This window comes from Ischnura elegans, chromosome 8 (assembly GCF_921293095.1).
Source record: "Ischnura elegans chromosome 8, ioIscEleg1.1, whole genome shotgun sequence".
Classification (NCBI taxonomy): Eukaryota; Metazoa; Arthropoda; class Insecta; order Odonata; family Coenagrionidae; genus Ischnura; species Ischnura elegans.
Genome location: NC_060253.1, coordinates 15,772,535 through 15,799,083, shown reverse-complemented (window position 1 = coordinate 15,799,083; position 26,549 = coordinate 15,772,535). Strand labels below are relative to the sequence as shown.

The 26,549-nt window shown below is 37.4% G+C and overlaps 1 protein-coding gene across 4 annotated transcripts in view; it reads left to right on the top strand.

The window, feature by feature from the left end:
* LOC124163225 overlaps positions 1 to 26,549 on the top strand; it is a 794,093-nt gene that overhangs the window by 434,192 nt on the left and 333,352 nt on the right. For all 4 annotated transcript variants that reach the window (XM_046539977.1, XM_046539976.1, XM_046539974.1 and 1 more), the window contains 2 exons: positions 15,395 to 15,693; positions 23,313 to 23,573. In XM_046539977.1, the coding sequence (XP_046395933.1) occupies positions 15,395 to 15,693; positions 23,313 to 23,573 (560 nt within the window). The remainder of the gene's footprint in view (positions 1 to 15,394; positions 15,694 to 23,312; positions 23,574 to 26,549) is intronic.

Sequence of the window (26,549 nt, the reverse complement as noted above, 5' to 3'; positions counted from 1 at the left end):
TTTTTCTGCTACCGATACAGGATAAGGGTGTACCAATTTGTTCTCCTTGAAAATGATAAAAATGAGGTACCAAACTCCCTCATTGCGATATCGATCTCGTTGACCCAATTCCCCAAAAAAATCATCCGGAGTTATTCCGAAGCCCTTTTCTGGAGACGAGTTTCTGAGTTTTCAAGGCTTGACGTTGAATGTCCATCACCTCCCGCGATTTGATTTATTTCAGCGCACGATCCAACAGGCCAAAGATGTTAAGTTTGCCTCACAGTTCATTAGGAGAAATTTTGTCATTTTACTTTTGATTACTTATGTTGAAGTTCGTGAACTCGTCTTACAACCGTCGTACATTCGTCTTGTTAGCATGTCTGTATTCATCCTATGTATCGATTTTTTTTGCTCCGTTGGTAATTGGGTACGCGATAGTGAACCAAGTTTTTTGTACTTTCAGACTCTTTCCTACACGAAGGGGGAAGTAATTTTTTAAATGTAGAGGCCTACAAAATATGTTGTGGAATGAATTTTTGACTCAAATAATAAATACCTGGTCCCGCTCTCTTAGTTTGTATCATTGAAGGTATTTAATTACATGGTGTACACTGTTATCTCTTTCGTAGGGTATTTACTTATTCTACACTTGCTCTATTCATATTTTTGAGGACGAATTTTCTGGTCCTCCAAGTGGCGAAGTATGAATAGCACAATTTTTTGTTACACCGAGTTAATTATCGTCTACCAATGAAAATATTCCTCTTTTTCGCTCTTTCTCGTTGTTTATTTTTCCTCATCTTAGCCAATACTTTTTTCTATTGTTCAATGTGGCTCCTAAAATGTCAAAACGTGAAGACATACTTGTTCCACCTCGTTTCGTTTGTCTGCTATTCGTAGAATGATAACATTCAATTATTGTTTACCAAAGTGGCATTAAATAATTCGGCGTGAAAAAAATGCGATGGGATCCATTTATTTTTGCAACTTTGCGAAGTGCCTTTTAGTTTGGTGGAATTACGGCCGGGTTATCGCAAAAATTATCAACAAATTTAAATCAAGTTCTTATCAAAAAATTAATCTTCACAGAAACGGAGAAAAAAATTAACGTGGTATGGACGCTATCTATCATTCATACGAAGAACTAGCCGCAAACTCAACTTCTTAACCCATTCGTGACTGTGCTTAGAAAACCTACGCGAACGACTTTGTGGGGTATCTGAGGTAACCCATTTATAATTCATAAATTATATGTTGTTTTTTAGTCTTTCCTGTAATCATAACAATGACTCTTTTTTTAATGATATAAAACTTGTTTTGTATAATTTATAAATACATTGTAGGCTACATTTAGGTTTTTACGTTGATTTTGTACGAAATTGCAGGAATCTTTCATATTTTGCTATTGTAACTGTACACTTACTAACATGCTATGAAAAAAACAAGTACAAAAGGTACTGCAAAAGGTGCCATCACGTAGAATATTGGCGTTATTGAATTAATCATTTATAATAATATTTATTGTATTCAACTTTTATCCCTCCACTTATGTAACAAACAAGTATATTTTTCTTCCCGCCAACAACTGTGCGGGGTAACTCAGTAACTGAGTTATTCCGCACAGTTACGGAAGGGTTAAACTAGACTTAAGTTCTCCGTAACATTTCATATTCATACAAACAGAAAACCTGGTGATGGTAACATGGCTTCCGAATATTTATATTATTGTTATAAAGGTTACTAGTTGGCTATTAGCCAGGTGGTAACAGTTTATATTTAATTAAAATGCATTAAATGAAAATACATCACCCAAATGAAACTAGATCAGTGAAAATTTAAAATAGCAATGAAATCAATTTTCCATGATAAATCTTTTACGCCTCCTCTTGAAAATCTTTACATTGCCAGGATAGGGCTGAAACAGTTCTGCAGGGAGTCTATTCCATTCGGTAATCGTCCTGTTGAGGTACGGGAATTTCTTTACGTTAGTACTTTGCGGCCGGCATTTTATCTTGTATTGGTGATCATTCCTACCAATATAGCTGGGGTATTCATTCTTCTTCCGTAGTTCCCCCCATGCCTATTTCCCCGTAAGTATGCGGAAGAGTGCGCAAAGCGTATTTGTATTCCATCTCCGTCCTAGTGTGTCCCATCCCAGTACTTTCAGCATTTTACTGACACTCTCGGTCTTTTTATGCTTCCCCATTACAACATACCTTGCTGCCTTTCTTTGCACCTTCTTGATGGATTCTGTTTGTTCCTTTTCATGCGGGTACTAAACAAGTGACGCGGATTCTAAAATCTCTCGGATTATTATAGTGTCTTATACGCCTTTTCCTTTGTAGTACGATCGCTTTCCTTTAGATTTCTCATCATCCAATGTAACATTTTAAACGCCGTTTTTGTTAACTGCTCCACATTTTCCTCCTAAATTTTTCATTAAATATACCCCTAGGTTTTTACACAGGTCACTTTTTGAAATTACCATCCCTGAATATCAGTAGTCTCTCCCAGCTGCACTTAATTTCCTGTCAAAAGTAATGAATTTGCATTTTTTACATTAATATCCATTCCATTTTTTGACATCCAATCGATCAATCAATAACCTTCCATTATATCCATATAATTTTTCTTCTCAAGATGTCTTCTTCATCGGTTCACGGTTTGAATTAGCTCTGATAAAAGTGCATTAACCACTTAAAGAAAAGGCTATGACAGTCCGCGTTCCTAAAATTTCACTCTAATGTTCCAGTCGGTTCAAAATCAAACAAACCCCTCGCTAATTCTCGCTCTGTTTTCACCTCATAATCTCATCTGAATCTCATGATTAGTTCTCTCTCTGAGGGTAATTGATTGACATCCGCCGATTGACATACAACATCATCAAATTTCTTCATTGCATTATGAACGTGTCTTTCAGATCTATTGATCTCATCCCATTCTTTCTACTCCACATTCCATCCTGGACGACCCGCAATACAGAAACTTTACACCAGCCCAAATTCCGACTCTGTCAATTTCGCAAGGATCCCTTTTCTACCGCTTGAATTGCCTAATCAGCTCCCTCTCAAATACTCCTTCTTTTATTGGCCTCTTTGCCTCCCGCACCGGTTTCAACTGACAACAACATCAAACCCCTAGACTTAGCGAAGACTTTCATTCTGATGCCCCCCTTTTTGTATGCACTGCAATCTTTAAATATTGTCATCGTTACTTGTGAGATTAGTTTTATAATTTTTTACGCATATGTATAATTTATTATTTATTTTCTTTTTATGTAACTATTAATGTAAATAAAAGATCGTAGCACTTTTCCACAAGAGTTTTTAATGCGTACAACGCGTTTCGGCTCACTGAGCCGTCATCTGGTACAAGACCTTGTACCAGACCAACTCCCAGACCAGTCTTGTACGAGACCAGTCTTGTACGAGACCAGTCTTGTACCAGATGATGGCTCAGTGAGCCGAAACGCGTTGTACGCATTAAAAACTCTTGCGGAAAAGTGCTACGATCTTTTATTTACTTAAATACGTCTAACTTCCGCCAATTGAAGCCTGAATCTGTTGAACTTATTAATGTAAAATAATCCGCAAAATCATAGGTGCTCCCCGGTTCATCAGCAACCGGCAAATTCGCAATGATCTCAAAATTTGTCCGATTCTAATATCATTAACCCTTTTATAACCCAATTTTGCTTCTAAGCAACATCAAAAATGGGTACATTTTCACATATATTCAGGGCAGATTTAAACTAGTTATTTTTCTGTGCTGCATAGTTTAATGGCGAAATCTGTAGCTGCCACAATAATTATGATTGAAAAGAAAATTTTCACATTTTTCACATGAGAAGTCTAGAAATGTAATTTCTCCCATAATCAGCTCTGGGTTAGAAAGGGTTATAATCTGCTCTAACTCAATTTCAAAATTCTTTTAAAAGAACTAAAAATAAATTAATTGAGAATCTGTGGCACTATGCAATACCGCCTAATCCTAAGCACAAATACCCTAAAATACCTTTATGTAGTTGCTAATCCCTTCTCATATTCCTTTCCCTTCCTAACCCCGCAATGCTCTGACTGAAATCTTCAATCCAAAAACTTAAAGTATAGTATAAGAATCAACCCGTTCGTGCAACGCCAAGAAGACAGCTGATAGGCTGGGAGCTTGGAATAAGAGTATAAAAGAAAATTCCTCTTGGCTTAGCTTTCTGATGAATCGCGTCAAACGCATTGTTCTATAATAATCACCTTCCATGATAATTAATTTTGTGAAGGCGAATGGCTGGGCGCTGTAATATGGCTTGATGCTACCTTACCATCAAAGATCTTTCCCTCTCTTCATCATCATATTATTTTCCTTTTCCGTTAAGAGAGGAAAAAAACATGTTTCTCATTATGTCCCTATTTTGAGTCAAAAGAATCCTCATATCGGCCATTCAATGGATAAAATCCATGAAAAGGTCTTTTATGATTCTTGACTACCCCTTGTTGAGGCATTGTTGTTTTTGGGCAATTTGGGCGAAGAGGAATTTTTGGAGTGACTTGTTTTGATGTTTCTCCATCGTTGGAATTCTCTTTTACGTTCTTCCAGTTATTTTCTTCTAATCAAATTTTTACATGTCCCTGAAATAAGTGAAACCTTACAGCATCTCATATTTTTCCAACATTTCTCCTCATCATCATTTTTTCGATTCGTAATATTTCTCAGTTTTTCCTCTTTCCGCGATTTTTATATTTTTGTTTTCATACCTTCGCTTTCCTATCCTTCCTCTAACCAGACTGTGTCCACTATTGCGGCTATCAACATTCTGTCTGTCGTTCCCAATAGTCCATTCTGTCCACTCTGTTATCATGCATACATACCCGCTGTCTTACTATACAGGGTGTCCCATTTATCTTGACCTCCCGAAATAACTTTTTGTCCAGATGTAAATTCAAAAATGTGTCAAGCAAATGTCCATTAGCCGTCAAGGGGACATTAATCAGCATGATTGCCTTCCTTGTAGCTTTGTTATTAGCAAATATTGAAGAACGGTATGTCTTTTTAAAATGGCAAAGACTTATTCAAAAATGTAGCACTGTGGACCATTAACATAAACACAGTGTTATGAAAAATGAGTGACTCACTAGCGCTCAGTGCAGGTACGCGGGTATTGGAACTACTCCACTTGCTGACATTAACTGTGAACAAATGAAAACATAGTAAAATGCACACCAGTCATTCATAAATAAATATAGGGTGCCATTTAAAAAAAGACATACCGCTGGTCATATCTTTTTAAATAGCAAAGCTAAAAGGAAGGCAGTCATGCTGATTAATGTCCCCCTGACGGCTAATGGACATTTGCTTGTTTGAATTTACATTTGGAAAAAAAGTTATTTCGGGTGGTCAAGATAAACGGGACACCCTGTATATATCCACTGACTAATTCAGTCTTATTTCTTCTCCTATCGTTCTGGTTTATTTGTAACCATAACGGAAAGATGTCCCTCCTCTAGAAGGTGTCCGTAGCTTCGAAATGGAAACATTTTCTCGCGCGCCTTCTTCATCTCCGTCACGACTTACACGCGTCACTGTGTTCTCAGCCAATTACCGTCTTGAGACGTTTCTGTTGAGGGTGAAAGTGACAAAACTCCTTTAAGTCTAAAACATTACGTCAGACTCTGTTAGTTCAAGAAACAGTCCTAAATCAAGATTTTTGCCGAATTATTGGAATTCATCGGCCGTCGCTTGGATATTGTTAAAACGGACTGTTTTGATTGCTTGTCCCATTTTCAGAACCTTAAAATTAAATACGATTAATTTGTGTTAAAGATTAAAATTAATCCTAATCACGTTATTCTTAAGCGCATATTTCATTGCGACCTTTGAGCAAACCATCTCTTTTCCTTTTTTTCGCCAATTTTCTCTTTCACTGAACTGATATTTAAAATGAAATTTCTGGATTAAGGACTAATGAGCCTTTAGATCGAGGAACAATATGTTCGAGTGTCTTTATGATCGTTTTTAACCTAATGATCTTAAATCTCACTTGGCTTGTACGCCAATTTTTATTGATATACCTTTATTAGATAATCTAATCGTATACAGGGTTTCCCATTTTAAGTTCCCACCCCGAATATCTCGAAATCTGAGCAAAATGAGAAAAAATGTTTCAGATAAAAGTTATAGGGTTTACAGGGGGACATACGATGGTGATATTGTAAATGACCTTGAAGTCGATTTTCAAGGTCAAAGAAGGGGTATCTTCCATTTCTTAAATGGAAAGCCATATTTTTTATTGCAGGATCGTATTTTACGGAAAAAAATACAAACTTCTTGTTGGAAACTTTTTATTGAAAAATGCATTCCTCCAGAGTTTTCTCATAAACTTCGCTCATGTTGTTATTTGTAGTGTCACATGGATCCTGGTTGTGATTTAGGCATTAATTACCCTCTTCAGAACAGCGGAATGAATCATCATGTGTTGTGCCCGACATTTGACCGCCTCAAGCTTCGTAAATTCTTGAATTTTTTAAGAGAGAGTGAGGTGACCGAGAGAGGTCCTCGCGCAAATCTGGCCGGCTAACAGGGGGCTACGGGAGGAACCCTCACGGATCGCGCCGCTTCCGGAACTGAGAAAAACACGGTAGTAGTTTTTCTCAGTCTCATCGGGTATTAGTTTTTGTGGTGAAATAATAGTCTAGTTGTTCTCGTGGTCGTAATTTTCTTTGGTGAAATATTTGTTCAGGTGTTACCTTCGTCGTTTCGAACTACTATCGTCACAGAAAAGGTAGAACGCTGAACTTTAAGCATCCTATTGAAGCTCGATGGGGTCTCGTCATATTTCTGCTTACAAATTGTTTATTCAACTACAACAATGAATCATGGAACATTGTTTAAACGTAAACATTTAGTTTCTACGGTAAAAAGAGTGAAAAGACCACGCGAACAACAATGAAAGCATCGACACGGTCGTCTCCTTCATCTCGTCACAGGCAAAATATTTGATTGGTTATTTTCATTGTAATTTTTATAGACAGAGCAACATCTTCACATTTCGAATAGCTTTTTAAAATTAAATGTGACCCATTCCATTATTTTAAAAATGGCCGAAAGGTAGATTTCAATTTCCGAGGTGTGGAGATGAAAATGAATATCGCAGTCACATATGAAATATGTGAAAAAAGTTCTAAACTTTTCATCAGAGTATAGATATCATGAATTATTTTCGGGTTCTACACTAGGTTAATTCAGTCTTGTTGGTCGAGGTTTCGGAAAACGACTCGTTTACCGAAAATAAAGTTATTAAAAAGCATAATGTCGCAAGCTCACAATATCGCAACTACTGTGAAATCTCTGGATGACAGCTGAGATGAGTGAGAATGTTAATATCCGTGTTGGAGGGAATACTGTTTTGCAAGTGGGGTAAGGGGAGGAAGAGAATGGGATTTATTGGTGGAATGGAAGGGAATAGGCCCTCTTGTGAATCGAAGTTCATGGTGGGAGGAGGAACAGGTGGAGTGACTTGCAAGATGCTCCACTTGAACCCCTATGAAAATCTCTCTAGGCTGCCACCAGAGTCTTGGAGTGAAATTCTGCCAACGCTTCGATATCGTCTTCAGGGCTGAATAGTATTGAGGGAGAATTTTGACCTGATTTTACTCCTGTAATAATAACGATAATAATGGGTACACCCTAAAAGCACCAATTTAACAAAAGAAGTGTGCTTAAGGTGTTTTAACATTCTACAGAACAAACATATTAAAGTCATTTTGGAAAATACAAGAATTGAAATGAAAATTAAATATCAACATACAATCAGAATATGTCATCTTCAATAAACCTAGGCGAATAATACAAGGTAATAAAATGAGATAATTCTTCCATCGTGAACAAACCAAAGACAGAAACTTTACTGGATTACTGAATAAAGAAAACATTTATAATACCTTTATAAATCAATCAAATAAAGGCATTTTAATCTATATCTATGAAACAAAGTCGAAAATCGTGTTTGTTACATAATTTATTACGGGAGAAAGGTTGTACCAATTTTAACGATAATTGTTTTTTTTATTCTTCTCAGCCCCGTAAAACAGAATAAGCATTAAAAAGTAGTAAAAGTTCACGAAAAAAATTAATATTGATCTTAGGGGTATTTTTTAAAGGAGTTGGTAACACTGAATAGCTCTCAAGTCTGCCAAAACTAGATTATTTGTTTTTACCGATTTTATTTCTGAGCTTCGTAACTATATTGAAAGCATTTTAATAGTTATAACATATTAAAAATATTAAAATCATTTGATTTGAGGTAAGCCCAGCTCGAGTAGTCGTCAAAAAACGTCACTACCGTGTTTGTAAACAAATCTCCAAGCAACTCTAATTGTAAGTGATGATCGTGTTCCTGTCGACGATTCGAGCAGATTGATTTAATTTCCTAGGAATTTGTGCAATTTCGTTTTATCTAAATATGAGCTCCTCAACAAGGTGTTTCCTAAAATGATTGATAACCATAAAAATCTAAAATTCTTGAGAGGCAGAGAAATTTTGGACAGGTCAGGTCGGGTCCGCTAGTGATGAATAAACTAATAACAAAACAGTAAATAAAAGGAGTCATTTGAACAACAGTCACCCTGTTGATCAAATGACGCCTCAACTACTCAGTAACGACGACCAATCAGGAGTCAACTTGACCACCCGTGTGATCGTTCGAGCTCTTTCTTACCTAGGGTTACCACGAAAGAATGGTGCGGTTTCAGTAATTCACAGGAAGATAGTAGGGATGGTGGTTTATCAGAGGGTGCCCGATCCCTGTTCGAATAACCAGAGGAGGGCTAATTCAAACCGTGAATAATGGAATAAGATATCTGGACATGAAAAAAATGTGGATATAGTATGATATGGAGAAATTAAGCTAAATTAAATTAAAATTAACTCCGGAATAGACTGGGAAGTAGCTGACAGACGACTTAAATCAACCTTAATGAAGTCTGTGTGGCAGTTAAAGTTCTTCATAAGAATGATTGAAGGCGTCCATTCTAATGTAATTTTTCTTCGCCATAAATAGCGGCGATGCTAAGTTTTTGTGGAGTACTTAATTTAAACTTAATTGCTAATTTTGTCAATAACCCGGCCATAATTGCACCAAACTAAAAGGTCCTTAGAACAATTGCAAAAATAAATAGGTCCCAGCGCATTTTTCTGCGCCGTACCAAACTTTCCGTAAACAATAATTGAATCTTCTCATTCTGCGGCTGGCAGACGAACATGAGCTTGACGAAGCAACGAACACGTCGTTTCATTAATCGATCTGTCGTTTCAAATTTAGATTCTTGTCGAAAATTCGAGCTTTTTAATTTCGATTAAAAATCGATTTTGACCCTCGTTTTTGCCATCGCTAGATCTGGGTTGTAATCCTGGCTGAGCCAAATGTTTTTCGTGGTGAATTTCATCCCTGGCGTGCAGAAAATCGATGTGCTCGGACGAGTACACATTTATATACGTACGTTAAGTTTTCATGCAGCCGATCCTGTTGGCCATTCTGGAAACATGCCACCTGCCCACCGCAGGCGACGCTGCCCGTCCCCTGACCTGCTTTTTCATACCTCCACCTGCTCGCCCCCCAGCCCTAACCCTAGAATGACCGTTTGTCGCATCCCCTTTCAGAGAGCGCGCTGCTAAAGGCAATTCGAAAAACTTCCTTCTGACCGCCAGCAAGTCATCTCTGGTCATCCATCATTCGGAAGATTGACCCTCTTCATTTTTTTTCTACAACAGTCCCTTCTCTCATCTTAATTTTTCTAGTCTGCCTTGTCTGACACAATGTACACATGATCTACGCATCTGGTGATGTACCTATTAAGTTTTAGTCGTCTACCATTCATTTTCCTCTTTTAGGAATTGTTTTTGTGGACTCCTTTAATCCAATTTAATGAAAACATAACATGACTTCTGTATAGCATTGGTGATATATTCTAAAACATAACATGACCGAAACATGAGCATTATGTTATATGTATATGAGAATTTGTCATTTCCCTTATGCCTTACGAAGTTAAATCGAAATTTGAAGCTATGACGCGGTGGAAGGGCTCCATATTAGCAATGAAGAGACGTTTTGACTTCCAAAGTGTATTTTACTTGGAACGACCGGTAATGTAATGAAAATACTGTACTTGAAAATAGCTTCGTAGCCGAAACCAGTCGTTCTATGCTAAATAAACTGTGGAAGTCACAAAAGTCTCTTCATTGCTTTTACCTTACTAAGTATCTTCACTGCCATAGATTGTATACTGTGAGAATTTTGTTTCGGTTCAATGGTTGGCACTCTTGCTTATAAATTATTCATCGATATAATCGATCCTTTTGAAGTGTAAACTTGTATGGGCGCACCGTGCACAAATTCTGCATGGGGCGTAAAACGGATTCTGGGCGTCGCCGTCTTTCTCTGACGTCACGCTCGACTATGCGGAAGAAATAGACGACAAATAACCTAGTCGTATAAAGACATTTATATACAAGTGTCTGGGCTATAATTGAATTAGGTTTGAGCGATATTGAAAAATATCGAATATAGTGGAATCGATATATTCGGAAATATTAAAAATATCGAAATATCGGGCCAAAAAAAACTGTATTTTCTAATATCGTTACCGAGGCGCACATTTCTTATATCGTTCGTGATATTCGCTTAAAATTTCAGGTGTATTTAAATATAGATGTACACATAGTAACTGTTATTAAAAGCGCCATAATAATTTTGTGGAAAAACAGCAGAAAAATTGTTCCACGTCGATATCGGGTTCAAAATATCGAGTATCGGAGTATCAAGCATCGAAAAAAAAAAAAAAAAAGATTTTCATCGTATAAATATTTTCTATGGCGATAAATGTCGCTCGACCCTAACTCAAATGTGTCAATATAATACAGAGATAGATAGCTAGTTATGTTTTTATTTTATTAACCAAAAATCTTTCCATGATATATTTTGTATTTTGGAGAATATCCCCTTAGAAGTTTACGCTTCTTCCGTGTGATGATAAGCATGAATGTTTTTCTTGCTAATAATGATCTTAAGTTCTTGGAGTTTAGGTCAAATAATGCTAAAGTGATTGGCCTACGTTTCGGTTTGTTTTAAACCATCCTCAGGGCCTTAAATGAAAATATGATTTTGCAATATTGATACATAAATACAATATTACAAGCAATATATTTTTTACAACAATATAATAAACAAATAAAAAGAGGGAAGGCACAAGAATTTTGACATGCCTTATTTTCACAGGGTTGATTTTTTTATAGAAACTAAATTATTTCTTAACTTAGTTACCATCTATTTCCATCAATCAAATAGAAATGAATTTTACTTAAATTCTCGATGTCTGATCTTTTATTACAGCTGTTATTGGATTTATATATGTGAACCATTTCTTTGAATTATATTTCTTGCTAATAGGAGAGGCGATAGGTACGAAGTTAGTGAGCATATGGCTGGCAGAATGTCCAACACAGCGCATGACTGTAACAACGAAAATGACCTGACCACTCGTGTTGACAAATGTTTGCTTTAGATTGTTTCGTATGATGGGTAATAGCCTGTATGAAATTTTGTTATCTCAAGAAGTAGTGAAGATATTTTGAATGATAAACAGAGTTGTGGTCCAAAAGAAAAAATATTGTTGCAAATAAATAATTTTATATGAACGTTCAATAGTGTTTCTATTTTCCTCGTTTATCATTAGGTGGTCTCCTTGGATTCCTTTTTCGGTAGTAGGTAGGGTTGCTTGCCCGCAAACAAAAACAAAAGCAGCTCGGCTTTAAAGAGATTCCACTTACCGTCTTGGATCATTTCCAAATTGCTTTTCCTGTTCTTCATTACCTTCGCATAATCGCTGTCAGCAGCAGATCTTGCGCCACTCGTGGCGAACTCACCTTAATTTCCTCACTAATTATTCATACGCACGCTGGTTTTCTTTTTTTTTATTGTTGACGCGAGAACAGCAGGAGATGCGCAATTGGATGCTTCATCCCACTCACATTTAGCGTTTAGGATCCTTCGAATGGAGCGCGGATGAATTGCACAAAAACATTGTGTTTGGATTGCGGCTAATACCTCACAACCACGTTCAATTAACCGGCAAAAATTTTCATCTGAAATGGTCCATTTTGATTTTTTCTCATTTCGTCCAAAATGGATTGTGCAGTGCAATTTGTATGCTAACAAGGATAATCTTCAGGTTGTTCAGTTAACTTCCCATCCAACATTGACACTGGGTTGGAATGATGGCCCGTATTCCTATTTTTTCTCTTGTTGTACAATTAATTTTCTTCATATGATTTTTTCGCCACGTGTAATATTAAATGACATAATAGGGTGGTTTCCTATTATTTTTTTATTGCCTAAATCGAAAGATTATTACTCCTGGAGTACGTATTTCACGCGTATAGATTTTTAAATGACGATATCTATTTTTCGCGATTAAATGAAAAGTGAACATTTTCAAGCGCGCGAAAACGCGACAGCTAAGTATGAATGCCGGGAAAACACCGTGTGACGTCATTCTGGTTCCCGCTGCCGCAAGTGAGGTGACCTTGGGGCGAGGCTCTGAGCGCTGATCCGACGCAGGATGCTAGCAGGTAGCAGAGCACCATGCTTGCTGGTAGCGCTTGGCTTAAATGAGGATTATTAATACCTTATCAAACGAAGAAAACTCTCCGGCCTTAGCCAGTTTTAGTAGATGATTATTAAGGCATGTTTCCCTGAGCTCTGTGTCTCATGCATTCATTGGTAATCTCAGACGATGTAAAACTCCTATCTACTCGTCCCTATGTGAAACTATGTCCCTGTGACGTCACGTGGAGTGGAATCGCATGGGCGCCAATCTGGCCTTTTTTAAATGAGGATAAAATTGACCCTTGCCATTCGTCTAAACCGGCATTTCTAAAACCAAATAATTTGTATATTATGAGTACACTAATGGTGGGTAACGAATCACAATCAATGCCCTTCGTTTTCTTTGATGAAGGAAACTACCCTATTATCATGTTTAAAAAACTAATATTTTTTGTGGCTAGCATTGTATTTCAATTTGAGGATGGTAGCTTCCCCACTGGTGATAACCTCTCGGAAAGCTCTTTCATATTTTGTTACCAAAGTTGTAAATTTTTAGATGTTTGGAGTAATAAATGTATTACTATTATGTGTGTCACCATAACTTATTACGCTAATTCACCAATGGTAGCAATCGTTACAAAATCAATATAATACTAAAACTGTAATTCCCGTTCTTTGTAGATTTCCATCATGGATGTTTGAACGAATGCATGCATTGCAGATTTTTTTCTAAATACCTTCCCTCATTTATAATATTTTTATTTTCTATTTTCAAAATATTCTAATTAATTGTCCAACCAGAAATCATTTGCAGTCGAAAATGTCTAAATCTCTTGTAGGCCAAATGGTTTTTTCCCAAAAGTTTTCGATTAGAAAATTATTTCAAATCCTCAATTATAATTTGATTCAGTAATTGTTTTTTTGTTGTAAATGGTGTTTTAAAAATCGTCTCTTCCTACAGGTGTTGTATTTGCTTTTCGATAAGCCCCATAATTTTAAAATTTTCAATTGCATTAATGCTGTTATATTCGACGATTTGATTATTTTATGAGTTGTAAGCCCTGAGGCTGGATTTTGTTATTTTTAAATATTCTCCAACAATCTATTTTAGCCATATATTAAAAATATATTTTCATTAGTAAATTTCTTAAGTGAGGGGACTACATATATTTCTTAATAATGAAATATTTGAAGAATAAAATTGCTGTTTTTTGCCGAAATATTTCGCTCAATATACAAATGGTTTTAGTTTATTTGATGATTTTGATGTGATAAACTAAAAGTTCTCATTCAAAAATTTGGTTTGAAGGTTCACTCTGCATATATGGATGAGATAAGGATTGAACCCCTTGATCACCTTCATATATATTCACTTTAAATACTTACAATTATCGAATGATACTTTAATATCACGTTGTAACTTTGTTTTTTCATTATATTTTGCTCTATTGGTTCAAATACAATTTTTAATTGGTGTGTTTATGAAAGTGGACAATGGATTGGTGTGGAGTGGATGGAAAAAATGAGGTATATCCTTATACTGAATGTTTTATATTTCACTGTGAAAATATTCCACCTCAGACCTGAGTGTGGTTGGAATTTATGATTTCAAGCTATAATGAATAACATTTTTGGTTAATAATGTTGGAAAAACTATTTGACAGCATCATAATCATGCACACTGGGGTATTTTAATATAGAAGAACAACGTACCTGGGTAGAGGTATTGAGATTGAAAATATGCTCCAATTTGGGCAAACTGCTCCTTTTGTTTAAACATGGTTAATAAGCTAAAACTTTGCCTGTATAAATATTAAGATATGTCCATTTATAATAGGTGATGAAAAACTACTGAAAATATGCAACGGAAAACCTACAGTCTGCTTTAAACTTGTTTAAATAAACATGGCTAATTGACGAGAATATTTATCATCCATCCCAAATGCTCGGGGAATAAAATTACAAGATTTCTCGCCATCCATATGCAATGTGTAGAGGTATTATGAACCAACAGATGCCTTTTCTATGAGTCTCCGACTCCACAGTTATCCCGCGTTAGGTTTTTGTGATCCTGGCTCTTTTACTTTTTTGAGTTACTTTTTCAGATAAGTAAACTTTGATGGTTACTATTAATGAATGGTTTGATAGTAATAAAAATGTACATTGTGAAATAGTGACCTAGTAGTATTTAAATTCTTGAACAGTGGCTTCGTAAGCTTCATCTCAGTTTTTTGTGCCACAGTGTGCACTTGAGATGTGAACACTATGCTCGGTTAACCCAGTCTGAAATTTGCAGTGGAAGAAAATAGCTTGTTGTTATAAGAGGTAGGCTACCTGACTGGCAATTGGAAGATTTGGGTTCAAATCCTAGCTAAGCTAAATGATTTTTTCATGGCAAATTTCATTGTTGGTGTATGTAGTTATTAATATATCTCAAAGATCAACTTTAATCAGGTGATATATTTTTTGTTGTTTTCCCAATTATGTCGCTGAGTGGGAGTAAATTCTTCTCTGGATAATATTTGGCATAATCTCCTCAATCTCCATTGCTGCAGAAGTTTCACTGAAATCCTTTTCCATCGTCATTGGCCCAGATGACAATGGAAAAGGACTACACCGAAACATAGACAGCAATTGAGATGATGAAATGATGAAATCCAGAGAAGAATTTACTGCCACCATTTTCCTGCTTGGAAAAAGCAAAGTCCTAAATGTCCCTTAGTCTTTCTACTTCATGAATCTTGGTGGTGAATCTCAGTCGTTTTGACTCTAATCCTTGAATTCTAGTCATTAATCGTTTCTGTTTCTTCATTGCAGGGACGTGGAGCATATCGAGGGGCTCCCACTTGCACCCATCTTCTGGCCATCACGGAAAAGACAGCAGTGCCTCTTCGGACTCCAGGCAGAGGCGGAGATCCGGAGATGACATCCTGCACAACACTGGCAGCAGTGCTCATCCGCACAGCGTTGTTTCTTCCTCCTCTTCCACGGCCTCCTCCCCGTCGAGGAGCAAGCCAGCTGCGGCTATCCTTGACGCTTTTAGGCCACGCTCAAAGTCTGATGCATCCCGATCCAAAAGGCCAACGCTCATCGCAAGCATGAAGAATGCCATGCATGTGAGTATTCTTTTGGGCCTGATGTGGTTGAACAAGTTTACGTTCACTGGTGTCGAGTAAAGTAAAAGCTTTCAAAATTCCAATAAAATAGTAATCCCCCCCTTGTGGGCTAAACTGCATGGCTCTCATCATCAAGAAAGAGGGAAAGATCCTTATAAACCCTAAGACTGCAGGAATGTTTTTTTATAAGCTTTGCACACAGACTGCAGGAAAAACCTTTTTAAATGTTTAACCATTGCTCGACTACCTGTGGCAGTTTCCAAAAATTTTTATTGCTACCGGATATCTTGCACTTGAGTACTTTCATTAAGAGTAAGTACTTCTAAGGGGCTTAACTTTCCAGGGCCAACCCTCATGGCAGGGGCGCCTATTGGAATTTCTTAACATACTGTTCATTTCATATTGTTTCCTCCCCAATGTTAATGTGACTACGACAAGCACCCAAATTTAATCTCATCCATGGTAAGAAAGATCAAAGGGTTGCCCCAGATTATAAGGGTAAATTTTTCTTGCTTCTCTCCCTCACAGACTGATAGCTAAAATCACAAACTCCCGCAGCCCCAAGAATTAATGCAGTCAAAATCTTTATGGGAATTGTACAATTTTTTATTTCACTTCGTGAAATGAATCCTTTCCCCCAATTCTTGTTGAAGATTCTACTCTTAATATCATTAATTCTTCACTGGGTAAAGTTCCTTCCTCTCTAAGTTTCTATTTTTAGTATTATGTGATGGAATGCACCTTTGATACTCTGCATACATGCTGATACTTCATAGTCATTAAAAATACATTTATTGGCATCGCTTGGGTTATGTTCTTGTTGCATGAAGAGAGGATGGTGGATGGACAAGCTAGTTGCTCTAGGGTGTGGAATGGATTGCTAAAAAGTGATGGTGGACTAGTTTGAGTGAGAAAGGAGGGTTACCAACTGTTCTGTATCCATGAAAGAAAGAGTTGGGGCCAAAAAGATAAGAAGGTCCTGGGAGAGCAGGTCGGAAGAGAGGGCGCTGTGTGTTCTTGTACATTGTTCCTGCAGTCACTGATATAATCTTACATACACATTTCCCACAGCTGAAGGATTTAAGTCCTAGAATTCTACTCAAGAAGTCCTCCATCTAGAATTTCAGTTGGTGAGTTTCAAAAGCTTCACCTGTATTTTAACTTAGGATCCCGTGGTTGGTAGCCGAGTGCTCTATCCACTGAATGGCCACATCCCATCTATTCAGTGAAGCTGCAGTGGAAAAATCTCTAATGGGGATGGAATAATGCATATACACATATATTTCCATACGTATTACCTATTTGAAAATGCTTTTTATAAAACCCAGTTGCCTGAATAACACTTTGTGTTTGGGCTTCATATAAGTTTTTCACATCTATTTCTTGTATCCCAAAGAAGAGCACCACTTATTACGAGCTGTATGAGTGGTAATTTTAGAATTCTTTGCTATTAAAGCCTACTTTGGTATACACAATTGTCTTTTGGACATCCCCAAACAAAAATACTCTGGGTGCAAGGTCCTCCCCTCCTACCCTTTTAATATGTGATGACCTCTACCTTCACCTTACCAAACCAACCTTCTTGTTGAATCTCGAAAGGAGTAATATAATATGGCAGAAAAATATTAGCCAATCAGTGAATAGCGTTTCAAATGAATTTGTGCTTTTTGACCTGGAACTAAAAGTCATGTCTCTCGTAGATGGTGCATTTGTGCCCTTCAATTAATACCCATCATCATCATCATTAGTCAAGAAGAATCTGAGCTTTTCCCGGTGAATAGCGTGGATGAAAGCTTCTCGGGTTTCCAACCGGGTCAGGGTCTGCATGGTGTAGGCCTGTGTAGGACTATCATTAGTCAACAATCCTAAGATTGGTTTGACGCAGCACTCCATTTCTCTCTCCGATCCGCTAATCTCTTCATAGCTACTTATTTATTCTCTTTTACATCCTTTATAACCTGTCCTATATAACTCATTCGGGGCCGTCCCTTGCCCTTTTTCCCTTCCACTTGTCCTTCAACGATTGTCTTCATCAGACCGTCGTGCCTCAAAATGTGGCCAACTAAGTTGGCTTCTCTTTTCTCCTACTCTCCTTAGCACTTTCTGGTTACTCAAACGGTCAATCCATTTTATCTTCATCATTCCTCGGTAGCACCACATTTCGAATGCTTACACTCTTGACTTCTCTGCTGCTGTCAACGTCCAAGCCTCGCTTCCATAGAGAAACATACTCCATATGTAGCATCTGATGAATTGTTTCCTTACTTCTATGCTGGTATTTTCAGCTGTAAGAAGATTCTTCTTTTTATAGAAAGCCCTCTTCGCCTGTGCTATTCTACTGTGTATTTCTTTCTTGCTCCGTCCATCGCTGGTAATTCGGCTTCCCAGGTAAGAGAACTCGTTCACCTCTTCAAGCTTATGCTTTCCTAGGTTGATGTTTGTTTTAGCCTCCTCTCTTTTGCTGCAAACTAATATCTTAGTCTTCTTTTTGTTGATTTTCAGCTGATATCTGGCCATTGTCCTTTCCATGTTTGTCAACGCCTCTTCAAATCCTTCTCTGTCTCGGCTATGACTGCTATGTCGTCAGCAAATCGCAGCATACTAATTTTTTCTCTGTGGATATTGACACCCGAAGCTTTCTGCTTGATTTCGTTGCTGGCTTTCTCTATGTAAACATTAAAAATTAAGGGGGAAAGCGCACAACCTTGTCTCACCCCTTTTCTTATTCTTGCTTCTGCACCGTTTGGTCCACATTTGATCACAGCAACTTGGTTTTTATACAAACTATGAATAATTCTACGATCATTGTAGAGTACGCCGATTTCTTTCCCAATTAATACCCATCAAAGTCATTTTCAGCGCTTCATATTTGCCATGCATCCATGGAAATCAGTGATTTTTCCTCATTTGGGAAAACACATTCATCCGTCTTCTCATTAAAAATTATTTCTTCCGTCCCTATCCTAGATTCATGTAACATATTATGAGAAATATATATGTCCATTCTACTTCCTTACTGCTTCTTTATCATTTCCTCCCATTAAATTATAATCTTTTTACGCTACCAGTATGTTTCAACTGCAATATAATCAATTTCTTGCAATTAAATCTTCGAGTAATGAAACAAGACCTTTATTTCAATATGAGAGGTGACTATTATAGTGATATGCAATAACATGGAACCCATGTCGAAAGTTGGTGGAAAATGATGGTGGATTTCACGTGATTTTAGTCACCAGATCAACGTGGAATCCACCAAGGACAGCCACTAACTGTCCACCAGAATTTCCATGTGACTATCTCCACCCATTTTTCACTAGGGCTATGAGTAGCTTTGGAAGCGTATCTGGAAGGGCAGGCAAGGAAGATGAGTTTCAACAGCCAAAAATTATTTTTATTAAAAATGACCATATGATGCATGAAGTTGAAAAACAAGTCAACTCTGGATACTGTCATAAAAGTAACATGCCCTTGACCACAATATCTATTTCAAATATTGAAAACAGTTGTTTCTATGATACATATGAAAATTAAATAATTTTTTCACACAATTAATGCCACATGACCTGTTTCGTTATCATCTGTATCCATCCGTACACTCATTTGGTGAGACATCATTTAGTTGATCCATTACATAAGTTAGGCGATTGACAAGACTTTATTTTATCAATGAGACCTATTGGCATATGCATGCTGCTACTTCCAGAATGAAATTATCAGTTTCCTTAATTTCCTCTGTCCATGTTTACAATGGGACAGAGAGCTTATGGAAGTGGCCCTTTTTGTTACCTTGTCCACCCTGGGGCATTTCTCAGTTTCTCATTGTTTGATTTGATTCATTCCATTATTAGTTAACAAATTACAAGAAGTATGTACTCATGAGGGAACAGCAATGTTAAAAACTTTTGACGTAAGCACCACCAGTGGCGCAGTGAGGGGGGGTTTTGGGGGATAAACCCCCCCCAGAGCTCAGAGAAATTTTTAAGTTTAATCCATTTTACTTAATTGGATTGATATTACCATTAGAATAGTGTATATGGATTAATAAAATATCCTTCACAAAGCCGAAAAAATCACCATTTTGAACAGCGTATCTCAAAATTCTGCAATTTATTAATCTCGCACATACCGCTTATCCTGGTGGGTATTCCAGGCTCCCACACACCTCGGTATTAGTTGCACATAACCCCCCCCCCCAGCCTTAATTCCTAGAGCTGCGCCCCTGAGCAACACTTGCAGAACAAATCTGTGGAACTTACCCATCTAAAATATTATCTTATTAACTTGTTCCAATTCCTAGCTAAATCACAATTAAAATTTTGATGATTACTTTTGAAGGATGAAATTTGTCTAAGTGATACCCGCTAACCTTGGAGATACCAAAAAAAATCAGGTTAAATTCCAGAAATTGGATTAAGTCAGGAATTTTACTTGAAAATAGGAAATTTATTGCTTTTTGTTTTATCCAATTATTATTATAAGTATTCTACCGGTTTAGGCAGGTTTAAATGGAGCTTTTGCAAATCACTTGGCTTACCCCTATCCCCAAGTTGAATTTCCTTCCCAATTCTCAGGGAGGCCTTTTCCCTTTCGTCTTACCTATAAATACTATTCTCTTTCTCTGCCTTCCCTTGCTTCCTTAATATTCTTCCCTCTTACGTGATTTTTAACTTCCTCATCTGAATCAATTCTTCAATTTATGCATCATCATGTTTCATATGGTAACATGACTTTGTCAATTTGGTTAAATACATAATACCAATTTTGAATTAGTTTAAATGCATTGCTCCACAAATACATGGATATGTTAGTGGCTTGTTTGATGCACTCATGAGTGTCCAGGTCGGATGGTACCCAACGTAACCCCCCTATCTACGGCCCTGGATGCACTACTTCAATTTCAAGAATGGTTGGTTGCCTTTAAAATGATATATTATGCCTACCTCTCATTCAAACATTATAGGTTTACAGGACTTAAGATGGGCAATATTTTTTACATTAAAATTTGAGTTCACTTACTGTAACACATATACATATACTCTTGCATGGGTAACCTCCACAATTCTTCCTATGGGTGGCATGACCCTGTGGCAGCCACCACATGTATCCATGGCTAGGCACATTTAATCTGAAACCAGATATCAGACCTGATGATAGTGCGGAATGTATTGAAACTGGTTGTGTGAATTTATGGACTTGTAGAAAATTGATAGTAAGTTTTATTTTATCTTATGTTAGAATTCCACCAGATTAAGCCTGAATCAACTCTCTATATTCAATGTATTGACTCCATTAATCATTTAATTGTTACCTAGTGTAATTTTAACGCAAGTTAAAGTTATCCGTTAAAATTGAAAATGCAAAAGAGATTTCAGGTAATTTTTGGTGATACATATATGTTACTTTAAATTTATTTTTAATATTTATGATCACAATGCAGATGTTGTGGTCAACAATACTTACTTAATAAACAGCATATCTAAAAAATAATGAAAAATCATCATCTTCTTCTTCATTACTATACTTACTCTAATGCTTTAGCTTTCCTGTAGTGCCTCTATCAGATTCTAATTGCATTTGAAAGGCTGTCTCTTCTAGACTGCAGGGGGTGCTTTCCATTTGGTGCCTCATGAGTTGGCTTGTCTTAACTCGCAAAAACTTAGCAGTCACTGTGTCTTCATTTCAGTAGTCATTAGCCCCTGGTCCCTCTAAATAAAGACATTGAATGGAAAACTAAAATTGTGGCACTAGTCATGTCTCTGGATGATTTGAAAGCACCCTTACTTACAATTATCTATCTTTCACCAAATTATTACTTTATCAGTGGCGCTGACTCCATGGGGCCTGAGGGGGGCCGAGCCCCCTCAAAAATTCGTTATGGGTGTGAGGAAAAAATGTGTCAGGCTTGTCGATTTTCTCCTAAGTATCCAGATATCGAGATTCGAGTTATCAGGGTTCTAATGCTGATCATATGACTCATGTAAAATGCTTAAAAAAACTTAAAACTCACTACTTATAAAATTTCCCGGGGCAAGATCCCAGGTTCAGGCCCCCCCAATATTTTTTGTAAGTCGGCATCCCTGTACCATATGGTATTCCAGATGGCGTGGTACAAAAGTAACGGGCTTACATTAAGGGAAGGATATTGAATGGAAGCTAATGAGACCGTATAGAGTTTTTGGATCTACATTGAAAGTTATAATTGTAAGCAAAATGTTAACTTCCTTAATTTACGATTTACAGATTAACACTTTTCTACCAAGCCCTTCACATAGCGTCCTTCTTGGGACTCTCCTCAGGGCTGTATGGTGTTCTTTGATTCTTATGAGATATTTTTGAGCAGCCATTTGTATTGAATTTTCTACCCTCAGACAAGTGTTTGTAAATGATAGGGTGGTTTGAGAGGCCTTTGTCTCTTACCCTAGCAGTTAGGCCATTCTAGATCCATTGTACCAATCCCATGTTACCCTGCCAGCCACTTACATACAGAATACAAGGGAACTTAGGTAAAGCTATGAATGGTTACCCATCCGACCACAAGTTGGAGGAGTGTGTTGACTGTAAAAATTCCATGGCTGTGGCTTTCAGGAATATTTTTTTTGTTGCTTGGCATGCACCATTGTCCATGCCTGTGGTGGGAATAAATCTCTGATGTGATAAATCTCTGAAAAATTCTCACAGTAGGAATGAATCTCTAATGATTAAAAATTGAGTTGAGAGAATTAAGAAGTGCAAAACTAAGATGAAATGTTTATAACTTTCATCCTAGGTCTGAGTAGTATGGAAGTTACATTACCTTATTTTCAGCAGACATTGCATCAGAACTGGGATGTTTACTACGTAGTTTTCTATGGGAGACACGTAATAATATATGTATTCAACAGAGTCTGCATTGGAACTGGGGTGTCTAATAGTTTTCAGTGTTGTTTATGGTATCAAACCATTGGTTCGTGATTTCATTATGTGGAATGTCGATATAATAGATTCAAAGCTAAAACATTTTTATATTCCACACAGTATGTATTGAAAACTCTACTGGTTTTGGTTTTGTGGTGCCTATCTTTAGTCCAGTATTGCACAAATTCTGCAATCTTTTGGGAACTAGTATATTGATGTGGCAAGGCCCTTTAATTGGTTTCATGTCTAAATAATGGTTTATTCCCCAGTGGCCACCACAAGAACATGCACTGTAAATTGTGACATGTCTATAATATAAAATATATCATGCTATATCTATATAATAAAATAAAAAGAAATATTGGAAATAATTTTGCTCTTATTCTCATAATGACATCAGGTGCCATCCAGTGTGAGATTTGGTGCTGTAGTATTTAATCCCATGTAAAGAGGGAATTGCATATTACTTGCATGGACACGATACACTATTAGCGTGGATTAGTTAACATCTTATTTCATTAACGTACAAGAGATGACACCACTGAACATAGAATAACCTGAGAACCCACACTCACCAATCTCACAAATAAAATTAATTAATCGAAACATTTCTCACCAAATTAATCAGATGCTTGGAATGTGTAAACATATTGGGTCTTATTCTTTAAGTGACTAGTCAAAATGTTTGAAATAATGACTGTTTCCTATCCTTTCCACTGCAGCACTCCCTAATGTCGTCGTCTCCGTCGAGTGGGAGCGGTGGCCGCCCCTCGTCCAGCTCCGATGCGCACCAATCGGCCTCGTCGTCACCCTCCTCACACCACTACCACCACCACCACCACGGGGCATCCGACCACTCGCAGGGCCCTGCCATCAGACCCAGAGCTGGGTCTGAGAGCTCAAAGGGCGCCGTCTCCAAGGTGATGGACATGTTCCGGTACAGATCCCACAGCGCTGTGTCTGCCGAGGAGAAGAGGAAAGCGGTGAGTGTTATTAAACTTATTCTTATGGGTGGGTCGGTTTGGTTCTTCAGTTCTAGCATACACGATAGAAATCGGAACGTACCGCATTTACTTGTGAAAGCCATACCCTTGTGTATCCCACATTTTTGGGCCAGCTCGTGAGGAAAAAAAACTTCCTAGCTCTCTTTGGGTGCGGTCTAATATAGGAACTCATGATTCGTTGCTAAATTGAAAAATTTACGTTTCCATCATTAGTAAGGTTAAATAATGTTAGGAAATGCTATTCCTGCGAAGGTTTCCTAGTTTCAATGCTAAACTCTGGAGAAATAAACGATAAGAATTTGAGGGAAAATGTAACGGGGCTGACAAAATTTGTAGGATTCGTGTAAGTCGCACACCCCCACTTTTTTACCGGCATTTCTGGAAAAAAAGTCCTGCGACTTTTACGGGTAAATACAGTAAGTCAAATGAAATTGGGGTCAAAACAATTTGTGCAAAACCCAATCTGAAATGGTTTAGGAACAATTGTACACGTCTCAGTTTTATGATGCTTTACTAACATCTCTAGTGGTTACATTTCATTACATTTATAATCGATGACCGACATCGATTGTATGTGACTGACTGCATAGCAACAACTGCCGCATAAACAGAGATACCAAAGAAAATGTGATGGGAAAGGCTACGTGTGCATGCACAACAACTGCGTCAATCAAGATATTGGCTGTCATTCAACTTTACATTCCAAAAAATGGCTCCTGAAAGAATTTGGCAATGCTTTAAAAAATATTGTGTATGACCAGTTTTGCTTTCTATACCATCATCAATTATAATGGGTGCTTTCAGGGGAGTTAGCACTCAAAAGTCTCTCTTGGTCAACTCTCAGCCTGTGAGTTGACCATTACCTAGCATATTCTCACACTCCCTGAATTCAAAATGACGATTCGATGCAATGTGGCACCTAATGCCTATGAAGTGTTTTGAGATATGTCATGTAGATAATGGTGCATTAATGCATTCGATTTTGTCCAGCATGCTCATCCCGGCATCAGGGTATGTGGAGTTTTTGTAATCGTTAGTTATATTGGGTGAAGTCAGTTCTCTACCCTTAAATCCTCTACTGTACATAACTGGCTTCCAACTACGGTGGAGCGTGCACAATAAGACAATATTCGTGGACCGTATTTTCTATATGCCGGGAGTACCACAATCTCCAAATCACCAATCACCTGAATGTCGGGCTCCCAACGATGGCTTCCTCTGGGCAGCATCAGCTCAAGACCATTCCAATACAATGACAGAATCACTACTGGTCCGTTCACAGCCAACAATCAGGAGACAACAATGTTTAACAAACACACCATTGCCCACACGGGTGCACAACAATCCAAGCGAGTGGCAATTTAGCCAAATTTAGCGTAGGACTCCCTATGGTACGAACTGGAAGGTTTTGAATCATAGCACTTACTCATACATACTTTCTCTAGCAGCTTACCATTGGCCTCATAGAACTAATAATCGAGCTCCTGCCAATCCCCTGAAAGATGATGCATGAATGCTTCAAAACAAGTTGTACAAGTTAAAATTAAAGTGGACATATTTCATTTTTCACTATTATGCTCTATAACATCTAGCCTCATACTGTTGGTTTCATTTGTGGATAATGAATGTGACCGGAACATGGGCATTTTACTTAGCAGTTTGGAAAATACTTAGGACTAATACATAAGTTTATGTATGTTTTTAGGTGCATTTTATTGGGACACATCAAACTTTTATAGATTTCCATTATTGTGTCATTCAGAATATTCTTTGAAATTTTATGTGGAGGGAGAAGATAAGAGCCCAGAGAATCCATAAACTGTATAATTCGGAGCCAGATAATCGAGAGATAGTTGCACTTTAACTTTTTGAAGGACAATATCAAAGGTTCCCCTTCAAAAATTCGTGGCACATGCACTTAAGATTGGTTTTGACGAATCCAAAGTGATCACCAAGGAAAAGAGTTTCTTTTTTATGAGAAAATTTAGTTTTGTTTCATTTCCTCAACGAGTATATTATTTCACTCATACCATTCAGCAGATATTATGCTATGTGACGTTACAGATTGATCCCTACTGTAAAAAAATGAACCTCAATGGTTAGATGCAAAATAGGTTAGATGAAATGAGCAAAATAGGTTGCATCAGAATAGGTAGTATGTGTATCGTAAGCAAAGGCTCCTCTTGGCCCTGCATGAAGCAATGCTGAGGGAATTCAGTGAGAGAAAGCAGAAACAAATGTGTTCCATAATTTCTCTCTCATGAAATAGCATATCCACACAGACATTGCCCTAACTAATGGAAAGCAGGATAACAATCTCATCAGCAGTCTTGGCTATGGAAATTTTCACTATTCTGATTGACAAATAAGCTCTTTTAATGTACAGTCTTAAAACTGTATCTTTTCACTCATTAACCATCCTTGACCATGATTGAAATGAGTTTCTCCTGGCATATAGTTTGAAGGAATAATTCTTTAATTTCCCAACGGAGGTTGTTTTGGGCAACTAGTCCCTGCAATTTGAAGGCTGAGTCTCCCATAGTCATTCACCCATAAAAATTTCGGAGTGGGAAACCTGAGAATTATTCCTTTACCCCAGTCTCTGAAAACATTTTTTCCTCTATGAAATTTTAACACCTTGTATGCACAGTTGAGGACCCCAAATCCGGAACATTTGAAAATTCCTTGCGTAGTGTTTCAACTTGCCGCCTTGTGGCACCACTCTCTAAGCCTTGTTCTGGGATGAGTAGGAAGTTAGCACACGCTAACAACCTGGGCAGGGACACGTAGGGATCTCCAACATCGAGCACAAGAGCCTGAATGCATTTATAAATTTATTAATTTACAAAATATAGAAGCATTTGCACAGATTTACTGTCCGACTAAGGAAGGTATCGATAGATATCGCAACGTCTGCTAGCGAATGCTATCAACAAATGCTATTGAGCACGAAGA